The 21,779-nt window shown below is 38.0% G+C and overlaps 5 protein-coding genes and 2 non-coding genes across 10 annotated transcripts in view; all 7 read right to left on the bottom strand.

Annotated features, from left to right (window-relative positions):
* map4k3b (mitogen-activated protein kinase kinase kinase kinase 3b) overlaps positions 1 to 10,043 on the bottom strand; it is a 15,641-nt gene extending 5,598 nt beyond the window's left edge. Inside the window, exons 1-23 of one of the 3 annotated variants that reach the window (XM_043263320.1) lie at positions 9,792 to 10,043; positions 7,314 to 7,371; positions 6,951 to 7,041; positions 6,225 to 6,289; positions 6,073 to 6,128; positions 5,922 to 5,969; positions 5,597 to 5,639; positions 5,441 to 5,513; positions 5,218 to 5,349; positions 4,965 to 5,027; positions 4,618 to 4,699; positions 4,405 to 4,521; positions 3,956 to 4,034; positions 3,777 to 3,835; positions 3,652 to 3,692; positions 3,351 to 3,389; positions 3,099 to 3,152; positions 1,848 to 1,902; positions 1,479 to 1,752; positions 852 to 922; positions 492 to 533; positions 249 to 333; positions 63 to 142 (exon numbers count right to left, since the gene is read on the bottom strand). In XM_043263320.1, coding sequence (XP_043119255.1) covers positions 63 to 142; positions 249 to 333; positions 492 to 533; positions 852 to 922; positions 1,479 to 1,752; positions 1,848 to 1,902; positions 3,099 to 3,152; positions 3,351 to 3,389; positions 3,652 to 3,692; positions 3,777 to 3,835; positions 3,956 to 4,034; positions 4,405 to 4,521; positions 4,618 to 4,699; positions 4,965 to 5,027; positions 5,218 to 5,349; positions 5,441 to 5,513; positions 5,597 to 5,639; positions 5,922 to 5,969; positions 6,073 to 6,128; positions 6,225 to 6,289; positions 6,951 to 7,041; positions 7,314 to 7,371; positions 9,792 to 9,887 — 1,803 coding nt within the window. In that variant the 5' untranslated portion in view covers positions 9,888 to 10,043. The remainder of the gene's footprint in view (positions 1 to 62; positions 143 to 248; positions 334 to 491; positions 534 to 851; positions 923 to 1,478; positions 1,753 to 1,847; positions 1,903 to 3,098; positions 3,153 to 3,350; positions 3,390 to 3,651; positions 3,693 to 3,776; positions 3,836 to 3,955; positions 4,035 to 4,404; positions 4,522 to 4,617; positions 4,700 to 4,964; positions 5,028 to 5,217; positions 5,350 to 5,440; positions 5,514 to 5,596; positions 5,640 to 5,921; positions 5,970 to 6,072; positions 6,129 to 6,224; positions 6,290 to 6,950; positions 7,042 to 7,313; positions 7,372 to 9,791) is intronic. The other 2 variants (XM_043263322.1, XM_043263321.1) reach the window with 2 other exon arrangements.
* Positions 10,044 to 10,763: 720 nt separating this feature from the next.
* On the bottom strand, positions 10,764 to 14,410 carry thumpd2 (THUMP domain containing 2). Its single transcript, XM_043262340.1, has 10 exons — positions 14,235 to 14,410; positions 13,840 to 13,972; positions 13,315 to 13,532; positions 12,954 to 13,031; positions 12,713 to 12,765; positions 12,552 to 12,639; positions 12,200 to 12,274; positions 11,986 to 12,100; positions 11,247 to 11,367; positions 10,764 to 11,160 (listed from the first exon to the last, which is right to left on the bottom strand). Exons 1-10 carry the CDS (start codon positions 14,319 to 14,321, stop codon positions 10,833 to 10,835), a joined length of 1,296 nt encoding a protein of 431 aa, XP_043118275.1. The 5' UTR covers positions 14,322 to 14,410; the 3' UTR covers positions 10,764 to 10,832.
* Positions 14,411 to 14,804: 394 nt separating this feature from the next.
* On the bottom strand, positions 14,805 to 17,039 carry commd9 (COMM domain containing 9). 2 transcript variants are annotated; one of them, XM_043263271.1, is made up of 6 exons: positions 16,482 to 17,039; positions 16,254 to 16,379; positions 15,744 to 15,883; positions 15,613 to 15,647; positions 15,405 to 15,508; positions 14,805 to 15,205 (listed from the first exon to the last, which is right to left on the bottom strand). In XM_043263271.1, exons 1-6 carry the CDS (start codon positions 16,530 to 16,532, stop codon positions 15,068 to 15,070), a joined length of 594 nt encoding a protein of 197 aa, XP_043119206.1. In that variant the 5' UTR covers positions 16,533 to 17,039; the 3' UTR covers positions 14,805 to 15,067. The 2 variants fall into 2 exon arrangements, with proteins under 2 accessions (XP_043119206.1, XP_043119205.1); XM_043263270.1 differs by having other exon boundaries at positions 16,254 to 17,039.
* Positions 17,040 to 17,195: 156 nt separating this feature from the next.
* On the bottom strand, positions 17,196 to 19,480 carry rpl13a (ribosomal protein L13a). The gene is made up of 7 exons (XM_043263272.1): positions 19,362 to 19,480; positions 18,641 to 18,713; positions 18,416 to 18,481; positions 18,212 to 18,313; positions 17,927 to 18,012; positions 17,689 to 17,748; positions 17,196 to 17,447 (listed from the first exon to the last, which is right to left on the bottom strand). The coding sequence occupies exons 1-7, from the start codon at positions 19,380 to 19,382 to the stop codon at positions 17,238 to 17,240; spliced, it is 618 nt and encodes a 205-aa protein (XP_043119207.1). The 5' UTR covers positions 19,383 to 19,480; the 3' UTR covers positions 17,196 to 17,237.
* Positions 18,085 to 18,159, bottom strand: LOC122362418. Its single transcript, XR_006253111.1, has one exon. It is a non-coding gene; the product is annotated as a small nucleolar RNA SNORD50 (small nucleolar RNA).
* Positions 18,791 to 18,878, bottom strand: LOC122362417. The gene has a single exon (XR_006253110.1). It is a non-coding gene; the product is annotated as a small nucleolar RNA Z195/SNORD33/SNORD32 family (small nucleolar RNA).
* A 778-nt stretch (positions 19,481 to 20,258) lies between the features above and the next one.
* atp5if1b (ATP synthase inhibitory factor subunit 1b) lies at positions 20,259 to 21,502 on the bottom strand. Its single transcript, XM_043263273.1, has 3 exons — positions 21,348 to 21,502; positions 20,792 to 20,904; positions 20,259 to 20,633 (listed from the first exon to the last, which is right to left on the bottom strand). The coding sequence occupies exons 1-3, from the start codon at positions 21,414 to 21,416 to the stop codon at positions 20,492 to 20,494; spliced, it is 324 nt and encodes a 107-aa protein (XP_043119208.1). The 5' UTR covers positions 21,417 to 21,502; the 3' UTR covers positions 20,259 to 20,491.
* Between the last annotated feature and the right edge of the window lie 277 nt (positions 21,503 to 21,779).

Raw genomic sequence — 21,779 nt, 5'->3', positions numbered from 1 at the left:
ATAAATTATTCTTCAATTTGAACCTCAACATCAAAGGAAAACCATAATAAAAAGACCCTGACCTGTTCCATTGTGCTCTCATGGATTTCGTTCAGATTGAGGGTGTAAATTCCTTCCTCTGCACCAAAAATCAAATACTGATCTGAAAAAGAGTCATAAAGGAAGCTCATTAAGCTGAAAAAAATAATTAGAATTATGTCATTTATGAGCGTGTAATTGGAGAATGCTCTACGTGAACTGTTTGTTACCCCTGGTGTTTGGATTTATCCAAGAACAGGCACAGTGAATCTTTAGGGGACAGCCGTTAAACACTTTAGAGAAACAAGCTCCCATCTGTGAAGCAGAAACATTGGCAGAAGAACTGAGTTTGAACGGTACAAATTTAGTTGGTTTGACATTTGTGTTAATCCAGGTGTGCTGATACATCTTTCAATGTTTGTGTGCATGAAAGAGAAAAAGATTAAAAATTTTGAGATAAAGAGAAAACTCACATGAACTTTAGGTGTCGGTGGGAGACCATTACTGAATGGAAGCTATAAAAAGACAAACATATCAACTCTGCAATTAAACTACGTTTTCCCATTTAATCTGTGAATAATAATTACATGGCAGTAATTGTAAAGTCAGGTCACTCTGAAAATCACTCACAAAATATTTCACATTTAGTGTAACGCCTCCTGTTTAATAATTTAATTTTAGGACAAATCTTAGAACAACCATGATAACGGTAACATAATGAAGAAGGCACAAATATTTTTTACCATTTCATGAATTTCTATTTGATAATAAAATAATACGTAAATATACGTGTGTGTGTGTGTGTGTGTGTGTGTGTAAGGCATTAACCATACATTTAGATTAGGTGAGGGAAGGGAGGCCAGTTTTTCCTTCTCTCCATTCTGCTGGACAGAAACCCCATTACCTGCACATAAACACTCACATTATATCATCTGCCTACTGAAAACTCAAACCGAAAAAAACAAAGACACACCTATGTAAATTAGGTTCTTTATAGATGCTCCTACAAAAGCAAACAAAAAAAACTATTTGTCTGAATATGTTTGCACTAATACACCTGCAGAGAGCAAGCAGTACATGGAATATGTGTAAAAACAAAAATTAATAATGCAGTTGTTATTGAGTAACTGAGCAATTCAGGTGTCTAGAAGTTGCAACATTTCTAATTCATTCATGTTTATAATCATGAATAAATTATATACCCTACCCTAATAAGTGCTGGTCATTGATGGTCTTGACACCTCTTTAGTCAGGGAGACCAGTTAAAACCAGATGAACACTAGCTTCATCAAACTGGCTCTACGAGGCTCTCAACTAAGCTATGGTAAAGCTACAGCTATTGGTGTTGGATAACTGAACTAATGCCACTAGCATTCAAAAGCACAAGGAATACAGGAAGACTGGCGGTGCTGTCTACCAATCACAGTGGAGCACGCTCAAGTGAGAGGTGCTTAGCTTACTTTGTTCTTCCTGTTGTTCAGCATGAAGCCAATCCCAGAACCTATAAATCTCATCATCCCTTGCTGGCTCTGTCTGCTCATGCGCAGATGGTTTGTTACCTAGGCTACTACGCCTGTGTGGAGGCAGGCGAGGAGGCGGCGGTCTGGGGGGCACACAGGAAGTAGGCCGAACAGGAGGGGTGGAGCTTGCAGAAGCTGGGGAACGTTTAATGGTCCCTTCTCCGGTGTTGTCCTCTGAGGCGGTACTGTTCTGACCGGGAGACAGAAGCTTCGGCTAGGAAGTGATTAATGGAAGAAGAGAGATGTGAGTGCGAGTTACACGTTACGTCAGAAGGCATGCTTTGCATAGGAAAAGTGTGTAAGTTCTACCTTAGGCGGCAGAGGAGGCGGAACTTTAGGCCTCATGGTTGAAGTGGAGTTACTGCTGTAGACGCAGACACACAAAATCACTGTAATGATTTATATTACTGCTAATCATAATGTGGTAACACAAAACCAGGATGCAATGGCCAACAGCACAGTTTCTTTGAAAGGTGGAAACATACAGGGATACAATCAGATGAAGAAAGACACCTCGTATGCAATGTCAAAAACAGTAAAGAAATTAAGCAGGAACAGTCATGTGGACACAAGACACAAAAACTGAATGCTAAATATGCTCACATACACATAATCAACCCAATCCAGAGCAGAGCTTGGCAATTTTATTGAACTTCTTAGAGTTTGAGGTTTCAGGTAACTCTAAGTAGGAGAAACACAATTTGCAATTGTCCTCAGTTTGGACTTCAAAGCTTCAAACTCACTGGAAATAAAAGTGTCACTATATCATGAGCTCATCATCAGGCTATTAAACAAACCAAAACAAACGTCGGATCCAAGTACTAAAACGTACACAAAATTTGTATGACTAATATTTTACATTTCTGAAGAAAATGTAAGTGGTACTTGTCCCTGCAAATGTCATTGGCATAATGCCAGGGTATTGCTAAGGCTATGTGGTTTCTAGGGTGTTCTAAGTGGTTGTGTAAAAAAAGCCCAGCCATTAGCCTTTATGATACTCTGCTTAATCTAGTTAATCTATGGGAAAATCCATAGACATTGACTGGTAGACAAAATTGTAGGTGTGATTTTATATGAAAAGTAATAGCATATGCAATAGTTTTAAAGTTGGCATGAAATGGAAATTGTGATCATGTTTTCTCCTCTTTTGTGATGTATATCCGAGTGAAGCTGTTTATCAAACTAGCAAACATGTACTTGAATTTGTCCATGAGGAATTGATTGGATTGTTATCAGGTTGCTGTAGAGGAGGCCTTATTGCCTAGCCTTCGAGACGAAGCACACATTAGATAAGATGATGTTGTTGCGGGGAAGAGGGAAGGTTAAAGTTTTTGAATAAATAAGAGTACGAGGGCACATGAATTAAAAAATAATGATGTGCATTTCAATAACGCTCATGCATTTGTGCACCAGCAAGCAACTACAAGCCAGACACACTACAAAACAAACCGAGCACATCCTTCAGTCCCACATCCGGTTCACACTAACAGACAGGGAGTCACGGATGATCACAGGTGTTTTTGAATGATACACGTCACATTACATCTTCCTCTCACTTACTGCAAATCATCACCTTCATCCTCCTCCTCATCCTCTAAATGTGTCACATGACCCCTGAGAGAGATGAAGACGTTGAGGCTAAGAAGGTATAGTACAGCGGCCAGAGAAGAATGCAGAGAACACACACACACACACGCTCAGCAGCAAGAGCTTCTCAGTGCCAAGCAGAGGAGATGAGACTGCAGAAGTGATTAGACTGCATAGAGATTTGGCTGACCAATTAATTAAAAGAGACAATAGGAGGGGCTGTACCTTTGATTGAGCTCTTCAGCAACAGATTTTAATAGACTCCTACAAAAATAATGAATAAAAACATATATAAGAATATATATATATATATATATATATATATATATATATATATATATATATATATATATATATATATATATATATAAAATAAGAATATATATTATTTGTATATATAAATATAAACACATGCATGTATATATAAACTTAAAAAGTAACTAGTTAATTAATGAGGTCAAGACTTTTCCTTATTCATTCATTACTTATTCATTACGTATTTTGATAAAGCATAACACACACTCACTTGTTATTTCCCAGAATGCTTTGGGGCTCTAATGGTAGATCCTACATGAATTAAAAAGGCAGTCAAACAAGTGGTCCAAAGAAACACACTAAATGCCAATAAATCAATGCAATATTGTCACAAACCATCTCATGATGCGGTTCGGTTTCTTTTCTCAGGGGCGGGTCAAACTTCACCTTATCAACTAGGAGAAGAACACACACAACGATTTCAGATTTCTTTCTTTCTTTGCTTTTAAGGAGGCTTAGAACTATTTTGCTCGTTTCGTTTCAGTGAGTGAAAGGATAATTAAGACATGACTTACAGTTAATCTCAGAGAGAGTCTTTCCATCTCGTGAGCTCCTGCTAGTTGAGCGGATTCGATGCGGAACAGACACGGGAGACTGCAGACACAGAGGCAACAAGTACGTTTTTAAACTTAACAAGGCTAAGTTACATACAGTACATACATTTTCTGAATATCTCTTACAAGTCCCTAATCTTTCCTCAAGACAACACTGCAAGCCACTGCCATTATGTGTTAAAACCAATAAACTCTCATGCATTCACATACACAAACAACCGCATATGCACACTGCAGCATGGGTAACCGGACACACTTGTACCTGGCAGCTGGCAGAGCCAACTGTCTGCCCTCTCTTAGGGTCTACATCTAAAGAAACAACCAATTAGAGAACAGTGCTTCAGTGTAAAGCCCTAACGTGGTTTGCCACTGGTTAAAGGGTAAAGAAAGAGTCAGATATATGACATCACCTCTGGGTCAATGTCATCCTCCTCTGCATCACTGTGTGTGCTGTGGTCGGGATTGTTGGCTTTGTCCAGTAGCTCAATGGCTAGAGTCCGGCTAAGTGGTTGGGTAACGAATGGGTGCTGCAAAAAGATAAGTGATACAATGAAAAATGACTGAATGGTGGTAGATAACTGCAGCCAATCATAAATGTCCTCTATAGGAAAGGCGGATCTTACCTGCAGTAATCTGTCAGCCGTTGGTCTCTTTTTGGGATTTTTGGTCAAAGCCATTTTCACAAAGTGGTGGAAATTATTTGTCCTTCATGAGTCAAAACAAAACAGATAAATGCGTCTTTTAATCATAAAGTGATATTCTGGAAAATATTCTTTGCCACAAAGTTAAAAGCCAGCTTTGCAATCAGAAAAAATAAAAAATAAAAATGTAACATTTCAATAACATTGAACAATATCATTGTTTGTATGTTAAAATAAATGCACCCCTGCTATACAGAGGCCTCTTTAAAACATTTTCAAAAATCTTATCTTCCCCTCACTTTAATTTGTATACATTTACAAATACTTACCACTTTACTTTGTCTTTCAGCTTAGGTGGTTGGAAACTGCTCTTGGTCATTAGGAAGAGTGCTCTGAAAAGGTAAATCACAGCAGCATGGACAAAAAATTTTGAAAAGCATGAAAAAGCTAAAGTGTAAAAATATTAAAGGTGTCCTGCGTAATATGTATTATTTACAAAATGTATTTATTTACATGTGCGGCAACAAACTATTTGTGATGGAGCATAGTGACATTAAGTCATAGAAGACACAGGACCCATACCTCATGGGGTGCAAGTCGAACATTGGCGGCTCTAACTCTGCCAGCTCAATAGCCGTGATGCCCACAGCCCAAATATCACACAGCTGATTGTATCCACCTTTCCGTTCAACTGCTGCCACCTCAGGTGCCATCCTGCAGAGAAAGACATAACGAGAAAGAAATTCATACACGCCAATGACTAGACTGTTGTTTCCACACAACAGACAAAGGAGGAATGACATACCAATATGGAGTTCCAATGAAGGACTTTCTTTTTGCTAAAGTGGCTGATATCTGAGCTGAAACTCCAAAATCAGCTGGAGAGAGACAGACAGTGGGTGTGAGAATGGACTTCTTCAAATGCAAGCTCTCGAGGAGTTCACACAAAGTGTTTTCTTACCTAGCTTGACATAGCCATTGTCCGTCAACAGTATATTTGCACCCTATAAAGCAAGAGGAGAGCCACAGTGAGCAACAAAGATAACAACGTCTCTGAAACAATTCTAGTCATTTGCGATGGCTGTATAACTATTTGATTTGATCATAGTATAACTATTATAGGGTAACCAAAAAGAATAGCAAGAATAGCATTTTCCAGAAGAAAAAAAACACTTAATCTATGTCAGATTTTTACATAATGTCTATCAAGCGCTAATTATGCCATCACTGTGTGGAATGGCCTCCTTTAAGTAAGATTTAATTGTGTTTTGACGTCCGTTCTGTACCTTTATATCTCTGTGGATCTTGCCTTTGTTATGGAGATAGTAAACACCCTAAAATGAACAAAAAAACAAACATTACCACTTGAATCAATTTAAACTGTCACATATCAGTATTTTTAAATATTACTAAATGTATATATATAAATATATATACCTGCAGAGTCTCCCGACATACATATGCAATTTGGGATTCTGACAACGGCCCAGTAACTGTTAGAGATAGATATATATGTATATGAGAGATACTGCTGAACACCTCAACATAATAAATGCATTATAAACTCCTGTTTTGGTGAGAATAGTTACCATGGTAAATATCCTGGAGCGAGCCTCCACCACAGTATTCCATGCTGATCCATAATTTATCTCTCCTGAAACAGGGATATTAAGACATCAATTATCAAGTCTTGTCAGACCAATTCTAGCCACAGCTTAAAAATGGTGCTTGTATAAATTGCTTTGTAGAGTGTACTTTAAGGTAGTAAAAAATATGAACAAAGTTGAGAAATCATATATTTAAAAGTTTGGGGTCAGAAAGGTATTTAAATATTTTTGAAAGAAGTCTCTTATGTTCATCAAGGTTGAGTTTATTTGATCGAAAATACAGGGAATTAGTAATTGTATGAACTATTACTGCAATTTAAAATAACTGCTGTTTTCAGCAGCAGCACAATCGAGTCCTCAATTAACATTTTTATCATTATCAATGTTGAAAGCAGTTAATGCCATTATCAGTGATGAAAACAGTTCATGTGTAATACTTTGGAATGGAATGGAAATCCATTTTTTTTTAGGATTTTTTTTAGTAATTTAAAAACCAAAACATAGCATCTTTGCATGAAACAGAAATATTTAGTAACTTTAGTAAGACTCCAAACTTTTGAAGGGTGATGTGGTGCTAAAACGAACATTGGTGTTTACTTATTTAGCAAAAAAAAAAAAACCTTCTGAAATGTACAAAATTATATGTACTTTATTATAAAATATATTAATGAATGCAGAGTCTGCTTGAATACACGTGTGTACATGTACCTGAGGTAACTGCCAAAATATGCAACAATGTTTGAGTGTTTACAATCTTTCATCATAATAATCTCCTGCTGCACCACGTCAAAGTCCTCTCCTGCAAAAATCAATTGACAAAAAAAAATTAGATCAAGAAAAATGTCAAGTGCAAACAGATCCAAATGTGGAAACTGTGTTCTGCACTAAAAAGTGTGTGAACATGTTGCCTGTATTTAAAATGCATGCACAGTCACACCATTACGATGCGTGAACACACCACAGTTGTAATACGTAACTATTTAAGCAACTATACACAGATTGACAGTGATAGGGCACTATCTAGAGGTGGTTAAGCAGCACAATGTGTGCGGCATCATTAAGATGGCTCACCTGGCTCTAGTTTGATGACTTTGATAGCAGCCAGTTCTCCAGTGTTGACATTACGAGCCTGGAATCGGAAAGCATAAGGGCTGTGAGTCCATAAGCCCAAATGTTGTGCAATAACATGATTATACTTGTTATATAGATCTGAATCACAATACAATTTCTGTCCGCTCCAGGAACTCATTTAAGCAAAGAGACATCAAACAGGTTTCTGAAAAATTCCTCTTATCTACCATTGTTTGGATATACAAACAGTCTCACCCTAAATATGTTAATATAAACTGAACAAAAAACTATTTAGAATGTTATTTAGCCACATATAACATACATACATGTACTATCTACATGTATATCTACATACATTAAACTGGTATTGGAAAGAAGTATTCAACTACTGGTTAACTAGTGTGGGCTAATGCTTAAAATATCTACAGAACCAGTGGCAACAGGGGAACAAAATAACATTTAATGACAACAAATGAGATTATTAGAAATGTTGACTTAAAAATAATCTGAAATAGTTTGGTATACAATGACAGTAACAGTTTAGTATAGGAGACCAATTCTTACTATTAACTGTAGTTGCTTATTAGAAGGTCCATTATTAAAATTATTAGCTGTTTATTACTAGCCTATTTATAAAGCACATATTCTAACATGACGTGTTCTATAATCTCTAATCCTACCCAAAACTTATACCTTAACAACTACCTTACTAACTATTAATAACCAGCAAATTACGAGTATATTCAGACAAACGTCAGGTAATGGTTTGTTAATGGATATATATATAAAATGCAGCCCTACTTTGGTACTTTTTTAATTTTTTTTAAGCACCAAATCAGCTATTAAAATTATTTTTAATGGATCACATAACCCTGACCTGAAGACAACTGGCTACCGAAAATTCATCTTTGCCATCAGAGGATTAAAATATATGTTTAAATATATTAGATTTTACACATTGTTGAAATTTTTACTTATATAAAAAATATTACTTATATACTTATAAAATCTGACTTCAAACTTTTGAACAGTAGTATGTTTTACAGGATTTTCTTGAAACACACACACACACAGTATTTTGCATGTTCTCTTACAAGTTAAAGCACAAACACACTGACAAAGGCTTCATCTATACGACCGAACTGAGAGACATCTGTCCGCCAAACAGAAGTGAGGATGATGTCATCAGAGACAAAGAGAAATAGAGAGATTTTCAACACTTTATCTCAGTTTTACATGGAGTTCCATTCAGGATTCCAAGTAATACAGAACAGAAGCAGCTGGCGAAAAGCGTGTATTGATGTTCACAGTGCAGTGATGGCTGTCAAAATGTAGGACAAGGAGAACATCAAATAACTTTCTCATGCCCACACACACACACACACACACAGTGCCTCTCTGATCGGAGTGAGGCATTTCACTGTCCGGTTATAAATAAGCCCAGGGCAGTTTCTACTGTATTAAAAATAGTTAACTGATACATCTAATCAGGAGGAACATATGTAAGCAATCAAAATTACATTGCAAGAATCACCCAGATTTTATAGCTGACTGCTATAGAGGCAAACCTGAGCAAACGCTGCCAGGGAATTTGTAAAACCACATCATATTTTTACACCGCTGGGTAGAGCTGGGGCCCAGTTTCAGGTCTTCTCTCAGTATAGTTTGCAGAAAAATGTTTTGCTTGTTGGTTTAGGTATTGAGGTCCTTCGTTTCAGACATGTCAAGATGAACCCATTCACTTCTCCACCTACATCAAGGCTCTGATTGAGCGAATATGTGTGTGAATTACATGGCATTCACCCAACACACACTCTCACCCACGCACACTGTAAAACCCCAGGAAGAGGGAACAATTACGAACAAACAGGATGGACATAGTTGTGGGCAAACACACTCACACAGACACACTTGCAGTTTAAAGTTCAGTACTTCCTGTCACCATAGGAAGTAGGACACATTTAATGTTTCTTAAGACCATGATTGCAACTGCCCTCCCCCTTAGATCCTAAATACCTTTCAACAGCCCTCAGTAGAGGCCATCTGCCACTGAACAACCTCTCTGCAACATATTGGTCTATTCTTGCCTTTGTTTATGTCACATAAAGAGATGCAGGACTTTGAGTTTGACAGCCCTGCGTTGGCTCTCTCTCTCTCTGTCTGGTGAAATAGACCTGCTAGGCCCTGTGCGTTATGAAAACAAAGATCCCTACACCCTTTCAGGATATTACACCATATCCGAGTGTCAAAATTCGGCAAAACACAGATACACTCCAGTTTACACTCCCGCATACACTGTTTACATCGGTAGGTTAGTGGCTGTGTATTAATCCCTAGTGAGCTGTCTACCTAGACAGCATTTTTATACACCATAGGCGCATTCCGAGCATTCAGAAAGCGTATATGATGCCCAAAAACGCAGTAGTAGCATTTTGAAGTATGTAGCTTGCTAGGTTCCGAGACCCAGTTGATCTTTACCTTGTATACATCCCCATAGGTTCCGCTCCCGATCCTCTGGATCAACTCAAAGTCCTCCTGAGGGTTTCTGCGCGACAGATCCAGGCTTAAATTCATTGTGCGAGTCACCGTTTGCGCCCTCCGGTTTATTTACGTGTCCCCGATGTCAAAAACGGGAGGGGGTGATGATCGCAGAGACATACAGTAAAGGAGGGATATGACGGACCAGTACCACCGAACTACAACAACATGGCCTCCTGCGCGCATGCGCAATGCGACCGACTGCCTGCCACAAACACACCGAGGATGGAGAAATTTCTAACGTTACACATAACACAACAGAAACAGCGTGGAAAAAACACGCTTAAAATATATCAATGTAATTTTAATAGACAACAAAATTTTAAAAAGAAAGTGAACACAAGCATTTTTTTAAAGAAAACGTTTAAAACAAAACATAGCAGTTTGCGATTATAATTAAATAGATGTAATACAGAAACATGTAATTGTTATTTTTAACTGAACTATAAATAAAGCTCGTTCTTTGTCGTTTAAACCAAAATAAATAAATTGTAAATTTTAGTTGACAAACCTAAAAAAACGTATTAAAATGTACTGAAACTATATGATAAATTAAGCTTATATAGAAAGGTTAAAAACAAAAACTAAATTAAAAGCAAATCAAAATTACTTTAGGTAAATACAACTTGAAGTTAATTCACAAAAATAATAATTACAATAGTACATAATGAAAATACTCTGTATAAAGTGTTCATAAATTACTATTGATGATGTTACAATATTAGAAATCAAAATATGGCAAATATGAGAAACAAATATCAAATAAAAACCTCATAAGTCATCATCATCATAACCTCAACAAAAACAAATAGGATTTGAATACTGTGCAAACAAGACTCTAGCCTACGTTATAGTGAAACCAACTTGTAATTTTTAGTAATAAGTTATTTTTAATGCAAAACAATACCAGTATCTTTTGAAAACATTTTATTAACACCTTGCTCATTTGTTGCAAATTCTTGGATTGTCCACATATACACATCAGGATGAGCTTATTTTAGTTGGAGTGTGTATTTTGGTGTAGGTGTGTATTAATGCATCTGTGCTGCCCAGACTAACCCTGTGCGTCCTGTGCGCTTGTAAAGACCTAATGAAGAACTGTGTATTTGACATTTCAGAGCTTGCTTTGTCAAACATTAAGGGTGCGTCTGTGCTTTCCTTGTGTGTTTTTGATGGGTCGGTGTGAAGATTATTTGTGTCTAAGGAATTTACATTTTGATTGTGTTCGGGTGTGCAAATGATCTTCTTAAGCTGTGCAGAAAGCTGCAAACTCAGTAAAAGAACAAGATGTCCACCCACACGAAGTACCCTGAAAAAAGAAAAACACAATTATTATACAGCCCAAAAGCACGGGTATTTGTAGAAAAGATATAGACATATGGTCATAAATCAGACCTCTCCATCTCTCTCAGTAAGCGTGGCAGTGCAGTTGACATGTCAGAGCTGCAGCTGAACTTTCTGCCAAAAGGAATATCACACAGCACAGCATCAACTGCTCCATCTGCAAGAGGGATCTCTGAGGGACAGAAAGAAAAAAAAAGTATCTTAATCAAGGTGACAGGGCTCTATTCATTTATTTAGCATGTGTTGGTGTCCTAAAAATACTGAATATGTATTTAACCTTCAGGTCATCCAAGACGTAAATGGATATGTTTCTTGAATTTGGAACAGATATGGAGAAATATAGCAATATATCACTTGCTCACCAATGGATCAGTTGCAGTGAATTGGTTTCATTAGAATGAGAGTTCAAACAGCTGATAAAATTTAAAAAAATAGCAAGCGATTTCTCTTACATTTCTCCAATTGGTTCTGGTGAAGAAAGAAATTATATGCATCTCGGTTGGCCTGAGGATAATCCTTTTTGTATGAGCTGCTCCTTTAAAGCCCTAGATTTATTGCAGCTAGGTGGTTTTTTGCTGTCATTTAGGTGGCATCAGGATGCAACAACATAAACATTAACATATATTTCTGAATTGATCACAAAATATTTTCAACCCTGTTGATTTAGTTTTTTTACTGTTCCAATGTACACACAAAAACACCCGAGAGGCGACTCAGATTTAAGCAGGATAAACGGGGTCAGAGATGATGAAAGAGGAGTATTTCAGGAAAGAGGAGAATTTGTCCAAACCCATGGCAGACGACTGAAGTAGCTGCACTCTTCCTTCCAATCCAGATGCTTTGACGTTCTCTTCAGCTTTCTGCAACTGCAACAAGTCTGTATCCATGCCTAGAAATACAGCATTCTGAACCCACACACAGTGTATACAGTTAGTCAGATGTGAATGGTGTGTGTAAAAATGAGTTTAGATGGAGCTTAGAGTATGTGATAAGTGTTAACGTACTGAATACTCCTGAGCAGCTTCTAACAACACAGCACCAACTCCACACATTGGGTCTAAAATCACACAATCATTCAGCTGTGGAGAGAAAGAGAGAGAGCACAGAAGCTATGAAAAAACTATAGTTATATAGCTTTTATTCTGTAAATTGATTAAGCCTGCCTATAATATAAAATTTAAAAAATTTATACATTTCAAATAAATACTGTTCTTGTCAAGATAAGGACCTGCCGGGTACAAATACTTTTCCCACCCTCCCTCCAAGGAACTAGATATGCTGTGTTAATTCTGCTGATTTAATGAATCTACTGGGAATGTGCGCATTTGCCTACTTGAAGCTCATTTTAGACCTCACCTTCTTAGGGCAAAGAGAGCTTACGGCCCAGGCTATTGTAGAACGCAACCCGTTGTGTTTCATATAAGATCGACAGGCCAGAGGATGCCTGAAGAAACCACACACACTGCATTAGATCTTAAATTGATACACTTTTAAGAGTTATATAGAGAGATGCTTACTTCAGTAGAGGGATGCCTACAATGCAGTGGTCATTGCTTAAATACACATTCACCTATTGACACAAAGACAAACCAAAAAAGTAGCATTTAAACAGTCATCGCTAAACTGATTGTAATTGTAAACCTATCAGTGCGTATGTAGTGTTTGTTTGCATGCATTTATGCATAAACATTTGAATTGCCTGTGGTTCAGTGTGCGTTTATGCACTTATAGTATTTTTTATTATTTGAGAGTGCACACCTCAAGAACAGGATCTCGTAGGTCCACCTTCCACCCAAGATCTTCTTTGATGGCCATCCCAATGATCCGACTCAGTCTCTAAACACGCACACAGAAACACAATAAGTCAGGTTTATGAATGGATTCAGATTTTCAGCAGTATATAATGGTGTACAAATTTGAGACCACTAACTAATTTTTTTAATATATTTTTATTACGATGATATGGCAATATAGAAATTGATAGTGCAAGCTGCATTTAAAAATGTAAAAGCAAGGTTAAACCTTAATGTGTCTGTTTATTACGGGGTTTAAATTAGACTGCATTTAGATACGCACATATTAACACATGTACAGAACAATATTATTATAAAATAAATACCTGAGAGGTATAAAAGCGGGCAATGACTCCACTACAACGGCAGCTCACTCTGAAGGACGGTGTGTACAAACTCTCCTCTTCATCCTCTCTCTTTCTCTTCTGACCGCGCTCCTGGCTGCACTGAAGCTCTTGCTGAAGGGCTTTCCAGGTTAGGAAGCTCTGCCTCCAAATGTCTGGATCTCCCACAACTCCCTGCTTTATAACAGCGGCTTGTTTCGCTGTTAAAACAAGAGGAGTAAAACAGGCTGCATGCAAGTACAATGCAGCACACCGGTTCTCATCTCTTGAATCCATACAGTAAACAGGCATAAAAGTCTCTCACAACCTGCTGACTGTTCACAGTATAAGACATGTTCACAGTATATTTGCCAAAATCTCCTCATGACAGGATGGCCAGTGATTATTTGCACAACCAAATTTTTGTGCACTAAATAAAAGTTTTTCTTTTTTAAGCGTATGACGTCATCCGCGTTCAACAAATCAGAGCAGTGAGTTTCTTGTTCTCACACACACACACACACACACCTGGGTTGTTGGGGAGCGAAACGGGCTCGGCTCTGCGCAGCAGGACAAACAGCCTCTCTGCTGATTTGAGTCGTGTTACGGTCTGCAGGTCAGCGCTGCTGCAGAAGAACACTCTCCCTGGGATCTGCTCCACCTGAACAAAAACACACAAAGTTGAGCACAGCTAGAAAAAGGTGTATTATTAAACATACCCATGTAGAAAGTCTTTAGAGTTTATCCATTTAGGAGCACATCTTTATTTGGACCTGTTATATTACTTTTATGCACGCATTCTCTGATCGTTTGGAAAGATGACGGTTTCAGTGCACGTTCTATATATTTACTTTTGCGTGAAGTGCATTCTTGGTGTGAAATAATGAATGACCTCAATGAAATATGAAGTATGAAAAGCTTACTTGAGTAGCGCAGAGTTTGTGTTGTACCTCCTGGGCCAGCAGCTCCTCCATCCCGGCGCCTGCGGTGCAGTACAGCTGTCTGATCATCACCACGGCCGCTTTACAGTCAGTTTTTAATCAACGTTCAATATTACAAACACAAGCGACGTGCTATCTACGCTACTTTACTCTTCCGGGTTCACCCGCGTGTCAAAATTAAACCTAGTAAGATTTTCTAAATATAGATATGAAACTGCGACTTGCAATGTTCTTATAACCACAAGTTTTTTCTAAGTGTCTTTATATTTTTCTACATCGGTTGCCCTTTGTGTTTTTAATGATGTATTTTTTATTTATCTATTTCTTTTATTATTATTTTTTTAACATTTCATTTAAATAATTCAGCCTAGACTAGCCTGTTATTCATTTCAAAAACAATATTGTAAAATATATTGTGACATTTCCCCCCTTACGACATATTTATTGTCATATTTCTCACGTTCAGGAAGCATGTTAAAAAAGGTTTACAGCGCCTCTCGTGGCCATTCAGAAAAGAATAAGAACCGCCTCAAATGTATCACACACGGAAAAGTGATTAGCATTTTGTTTATTGCTGTGAAATTTTCCAAGACCATAAAAAGTAGTAGTGCAATGGAAAAATGTAAGACAGGGACCATTTTTATATAACAACGTTTAATAAACCAAAAACAAACCATAAATCAAGAGCAAATTCCATTTTACATACTGAATCATTTAACCTAGTATACAGTTTTGTTTTTCATTTTGTACACCCTTCCAATGTCCTCCGCTCTGAATGTCCAGCCGGTGGTGAGGGAAACATCTTTTATTCAGATCTACTTCCTTGCCACTGCACTCAGCTGGTCCCTGATGCGACCCAAACCGTCTATCATGGTGTCCAGTGTCTCTTTACTCAGCTCCATTGTAACTGTGGACTCACTTGGGCTGCCGCTAATGCAAGGAGTGTCCTGGAGCTGCAGCAAACACATACAAAGACGTGAGAGTGCTTTTAAAGTATTATTAAAACATCACTTTAATTTTTAAACAAAAATATTTACATCAGTTGAAAAGAGGTTTTAAACCAGTATCTTATCCTTGTCACAGATAAATACTGTTATACATATCTGATGAGCATACATATCAATTACAGCATCGATTATGCCTGCAGCTTACTTTCATTTGCAACAGACAGGTTGGCACAGCCATACGACTCAAGGAGTCTGAAGCCGTTTTCATGTCCACTCGCCACTCCAAATCCACCAGCTTTGGCAGCGAAACTATAAAACATATGTCATAACACCAAAATGGCTTTATTGTGGATCAAAAGCATAGAACACGGCGAAAACTATATTATGATGTAATTTTGAGATATCACACTCACTTTGACTGGACAAAGCTTCATTTCTCCAAGCGACGCTAAACATATTCACACCAAAAATAGGTTATAAACCAGTCAGCATTGTTAAATTGCTCAATTAGATTTCTGTAAGGATCTGAGAGAGGTACATCAACCTGTTTTCCAAAATAATTTTGGTGATCAGATTTTTCAGGTTTGAGTGGAACGATTCTGGGAAAATTGACTGGATCTGTTCTGGAGATGTTAAACTCTGGTACACAACATGGTGCGAGAGCATGTGGAAAGCTGTCAGCAACTGTAGATGAAAAAAATGTATATATATATATATATATATATATATATATATATATATATATATATATATATATATATATATATATATATATATAGCACAAATATAACATTTTGTATGCTCTATAACAAAGATGCATTTAATACAGGCAACATTTGTGACTAAAATGTATTTTTTTATTTAGGTCACATTCATGACCAGTAAGCATTTTGAATAAGTAACTGATTCTTATAACACATCGTACACACTTTGAGTATCGAACACTTTTTCGACAACAACCGATTGCAATTGTAAACACACAACACATGGGCTACATATGATGTCTCGGAGCTGGAATATTTATAAATGAATACATTAAAGCCCACGAGCCCACCTGCATCGCTTCGCTGCTGGACACAGAGAGGGCATTAGCAGTTCTTTCTACTGTAGACTGATTCTTGGAGGCTCCGACTGGGAAACTCTCTGTGCAGATTTGCCGAACGGCATCTTTAGACGGAGCCTGGATGAATAGCAAATAACGACACAATACACTACAGCTCAGTTTAGTTAACGGAGACTGAAACACTGCGTATTTATAAGTAACTAATAATATATCGCATACCTTTAAAAGCAGCTGCAGAGAAGTGAATTGTTCCTCTGTAGGAAAAGCCATGTTTCAGTCTGAAACTCGTTGTCACGTGAATTCATTGGAGTCCAGTGTCAAAATAAAAGACCTAACCCGGAAATGCCTGGTAATTTGGACACGGTAGTGCCAACACTAATTTGGAGCTAGATGTCGTGTATTTCGTAATAATTCTCTTCTGACAGCTTTATCATAGCTTTCTAACTTTCGAGGAGCACAAAAACTCCGGAAGTCTCAACTAGTCGTGACTGCATTAAAAAGGCTCTTCCGCTATCATGTACGAAATATACTCCCTTCATTACAAGCCTATTTAAACAAACGCACCATAGTATTTATCAAGCACTAACGTCAAACAGCTTTTAGAGAGCCACGGCTGTGCTTCACACAAACCTTTAAAATTTCATTTGAGTCTGAAGAACTTGATTATCCGAGTCAGGTGCGTTTAATCAAGGATGCTAAACTCTGCATGGCTGAGCCATCCATGAATAAGTCTGACACACAGCTTACACACATGCACAGTAGACTAAGTTAACTAGACTTCACAAGTGGTATATCAATTTTTGGAAGCGTTAAAGTTCTAATCATACATAAGAACAAAACCACAGAAATCATTTAAATCATGCCAACATTTACATGACCAATATGTTACTTGAAAGCCACTTAGATTTTTAATCCAAAATGAAACACTCAAGATGGTTTCTATAAACATTTATTTTGACCGGCTGCAGGGACAGCTCAAACAAGGACGCCATACTTTTTAAGAACATCAGTGTATTTAGCAATCTTGCTCGCAATGTTCTTTTCTGCCACCTTGGTCAAACTGAGCTCACTTTTCTTCTTTTTGTAGCGCATCTTGGCCTTCTCCTTTCTCTTCTCCTCCAGAGTGGTGGTGATGGCCTGGTACTTCCAGCCAACTTCATGGGCCAAACGTCCAAGCAGTGCGAACTGTACAGAATGAGGTGAGAAAGGATAGTAAGGGGCACATGGATTAAAGCAAACCAGAATTACAATATAGAAGTGTAAGGGTTAAGCATTCTGGACTCAGAATGCATTCTGAAGCAGTCATGGTAAAAAATAAATAAAGTTCCATGAATGCATGAAGCAGACTTACGGTTGTTAAACTCATACTTGTGAAAAACACTGATAAAGCAATTTTATATTGATAGTTTCATGAAAAGAAACTCACTCTGCGTGTTGGCTTCAGACGCACAATCTTGAGAGCAGCTGGGACGACCATACGCTTCCTCTGTGGAAGACAGATCAAATTAGAAACGAGAACTAAAGGCCAAATTCTTACTCCAGAAGCAAAGATGTCTCAGTTTTTAGTAGTTGTGTATTCTCAGTTAATGGTCAAACAAGGCAGTCGGTATGATCATCATCGACAGTATTTTTCGGTGACAAAATGCAGAGTAAGAATAACCCACCTTGTCATAAGGAGGGGGGATGCCATCAAACACCTTCAGCCTGTCCAGAGCGGCCTGACCCCTCTTGGTTTTATGTGGAAGCATACCTGTTAAATAAAAATAAATCCAGTCATCTACTGAAACGGTCAAAACTGATCACAGGTGATTAGTGACAGTCAAACTCAGTAGTCAGATCCGTAGTTTGTATCATCAAAAAGTGTTCAGATTCGGGATAATGGTGTTCATCATTGTTTGAAGTGTAGCCACTGCATAGGGTCCGATTTAATTTAAAAAAAACACCTTCACCTCTTACTGTCCTCCAGAAGATTCTGCTGGGGGCTCTGAAGTGATATGGTCCTCGGGAAGGGTTGGTGTTCATCCTCTTGCGGAGGAAAGCCAAGTACTTCACTGCACAAACAAAAACCACCAATTTACCACAATTTTCAATGGCTTCACATTTATAAAGTGCATTGAAAATGCAACATACTTATAGGTGGTCAACAAACTTACGTTTGTTGCGGTAGAAGTTTCCAGAGATGTTGATCCCCTCACATCTCACCACCACAATTTTGTGGCCTGCAAAGAGCAAGATTTCTCATTACAAAAGACAACTTGGTCCAATTTTTCCACCTAATGTTAACAAAAAGGTTAAGAACAACGAGAAAGGGCAAACTTAATTACTCAAAGTGGCTTTTAAATAGAAGCCACTTAAAATCTCTTAAAGCATAAACTCACCCAGAAGCACTTGCTTGGCCACAATAGCGGCAAGACGACCGAGTAAATGGCCTCTGCCATCAATGATCAGAACCTATGAACAAACGAAGCCAGATTTCTCTTAGTACGAGGTAGATCCATAACTCCATACGCTTTAATCAAAACGTTGCTCTTGTCTCAGATGGTAGTGCACGTAAAGTATTCTCATGGTCGTTAAACTCGAACACTTCACTGTGGTTGCTAACTCATCACCGACAAGCAAATCTGACATTAGCCATGCGTTATCCCCAAACAAAAAAAAAAAGTATACATTTTGTGGTCATTTCGTGATTTAGAGCAAGACGTTAGCTTTTTTTGATTCAGCCAACTGCTTTAAAACGCACACGCAAGTTATTAGTTTCGGTCTGAACGATTTCATTAATCGCTTAATACTCGATTGCATATTCGGTGCACATAAGCAATTTAGTTTTAATGTACCTGAGCATGGACAGCAACTCTAATCCGGTTTTTACAGAGCCACGAGTGTTACGATCACTCAGGCCTGTGACTTCCAGCAAGACAGCATGCGTGAGTAGACACGCATTTCTCTCTCAAAAATAATTCGTTCTACCGTGTATAACGGAACGACACCATACCGCAAATAGCATCAGGTAACGTTACGTAGACGTTAGCCATCGAATAGTGTATTTCTCGCTAAAGAAAAGCGAGATATTTGCAAATAAATTGCGCCGCACGAACACACCTTATTGAACCGGTCCGCCATGATGTGGGAAAAGAAAGACACGCGGGGCCGCCCGACGTAAAAGACAGGGGCGTGGGCGGGGCTTTACACATCATCGGAAATGACGCGCAAGACCGTTCCTCAGAGGACGCTTGTAATCTGATTATTTATTTCTACTGCCATCAGCTGGAGGGCAAATGTGCTACAAGAGGCCTACAATTGACTGGAAAACTGCACGTTTTAGGTGTTACTATAATTAACACACCTGATTGAGCCTAACTGACTCATGTGCAAAAATGTTTAATATCTTATCGGTTTGTAGTGACAATAAAAATAAAACAGGTCACCAAATTCTGTCCTGCAGACTTTAATTCAAACTGTTAATCAAACACATCTGAACCGGCTACTCAAGGTCTTACTAAGTACATTTAAATCTCGCTTGCAGGTGTGTTGAGGCAAGTAGGAGCTAAAGTCTTTAGTCCAGTAACTGTTGTAAATTTAGCAATTTTTAGATTTGACAATTCAATTTTTTTTTGTACGGTTTAATGACAAATATAGCAACTTCTTGGACAAACCTTATCAAAGTTCTCATTGTGCCCACTGATATATATTCATCTGTATTTGCCATTATGATGGGCACATGATGAGTGACATTTAGCTACTTTCATTTGAAATTATTTGGTAACACTGCCCAGGCCTGGGTTTGAGAACTCCTGATCTAAAATCTGTGTAGCAGATGAAATCCAGGAAAAGGGTTGAGCATTATTTTAGTTGGTAGTTTGCTTTACATAATGCAACTATAAGTAGCTTATTTTTTATTATTGGTACTTAATATAACATTGGAACTAAATATTGGTACTCAAATGAACTGTTGGCTTTGTTCAGCAAGCCAGCAAACATATTCATACCAAAACACAATTTCATATTTGAGACACCATTTCATGTTTATTGTCAAGAGTGGAAAGCGTACTGTTTTAATACACATTATATTCTCAGTGTTCCAGTTCTGTCTGTATTATAACATGTTTTCAGAAGTGGGAGCGCAGATCACAAACGCTTAATAAAAATAAAGCATATATAGCTATTCAAATCACGTTTTAAAAATATGTGGTGCATTCGTTTATGAAATGTGATGTCTGGATTTGCCGATCTCAGTCATCGTGTTTAAGTTTTCTGATTTTGCCCTCATGACGAATAATTTCCTGTTGCAGTCTCTCGATTTCCTTTTTGTGGTGGTCGATTTCTTCATGGTGGTGACTTCTTAGAGCTGCCAACTGTTCTTGCTCTTTTCTCCTGTGAAGGTGATTGAGGATGAAAATAAGACATGCAATAACCCGTTAAGTGGCTTCAAATTGTTAAAACGCTGCATGCAACACTGTGAGCTTTATATCCACCCATAACAGAGATGTAGTAGGAGCAATGAAATTCACAATGGGATCAAGATCACTCACTTGAAGTATAACTCCTCCTCGGCTGCCTGTTTCTTGCCAAAAGCACCTCCGGCCTCCCTCACCGAACCTCCACCGCCTCCTCCTTTCCCAGCACCTTTACCCAGTTCTCCCAGCTTTATCAGAGGGAGAGACAGGCACAGATTGCACAAGACAGAATTGCTTATTACTCTACCTGGGAATAGTAACTGACAAGCACAAATAAATCCTTTATTATATAAATTCTGTGTGTGTTTTTTTAATGTATATATTTAAGGTATGTGCTACACCGCCCCACAGAGTTTGCAATAGAAAGCTGAAAGAATGGAGAATTATCCTGAATGTAAACAAAGGGGTCATAACACAAGGGCAAACCGAAAGATCTCCTGTAGGTATTGCGTAAAAGCGGTCGGTAGCTAACTTTGCTTGTGATCAACACTGCACGTTAAAATAACGCCATGTATTTAATAAACAAACACGTCTGACGAAATAAATGGTAACATAATGACAGCACGTGCTACAGGTAAAAGCGTGTTTGTATTTTCGTAGGCTAAAAGCAAAATGTTTCATACATAGCTACCTGGTCGGACGACATCCTGATCTGTGTGGCCAAAAAAGTCTTTATATTACGGCTTAGAAACCTGGCCATTCTCTCCTCAGGCGATCATGCGTGCAGTGACAGGAGCTCGCGCTGCTGTCTAGTGACTCACAACAGGGACGTACCATTATTATAGCTAAATAGGTGAACGCTGGGGAAACTTGCTCAGATGCACTGTTATTCTATGGTAAGTGATAAAGTTACGTTTAAAAAAAAAAACATTGTACAAAACAAGCCGATAGCTTATACAGGATATTTTTGATAGGCACTCACAATGGTACGGTCCAACCGCTGCATGCGCGCTGACAAGAATATCACAGTTGTGATATATCTATGCCCCTTTACAACCATATGGATTTGCGTTCAAAAATGTTCAACCCCCTTGACCTGCAATTTGTTCTGCTGCCAAATAAA

Source organism: Puntigrus tetrazona, chromosome 17 (assembly GCF_018831695.1).
Source record: "Puntigrus tetrazona isolate hp1 chromosome 17, ASM1883169v1, whole genome shotgun sequence".
Taxonomy (NCBI): domain Eukaryota; kingdom Metazoa; phylum Chordata; class Actinopteri; order Cypriniformes; family Cyprinidae; genus Puntigrus; species Puntigrus tetrazona.
Note: the sequence above shows the minus strand (reverse complement) of the source record. Positions and strands in the feature narration are given on the sequence as shown.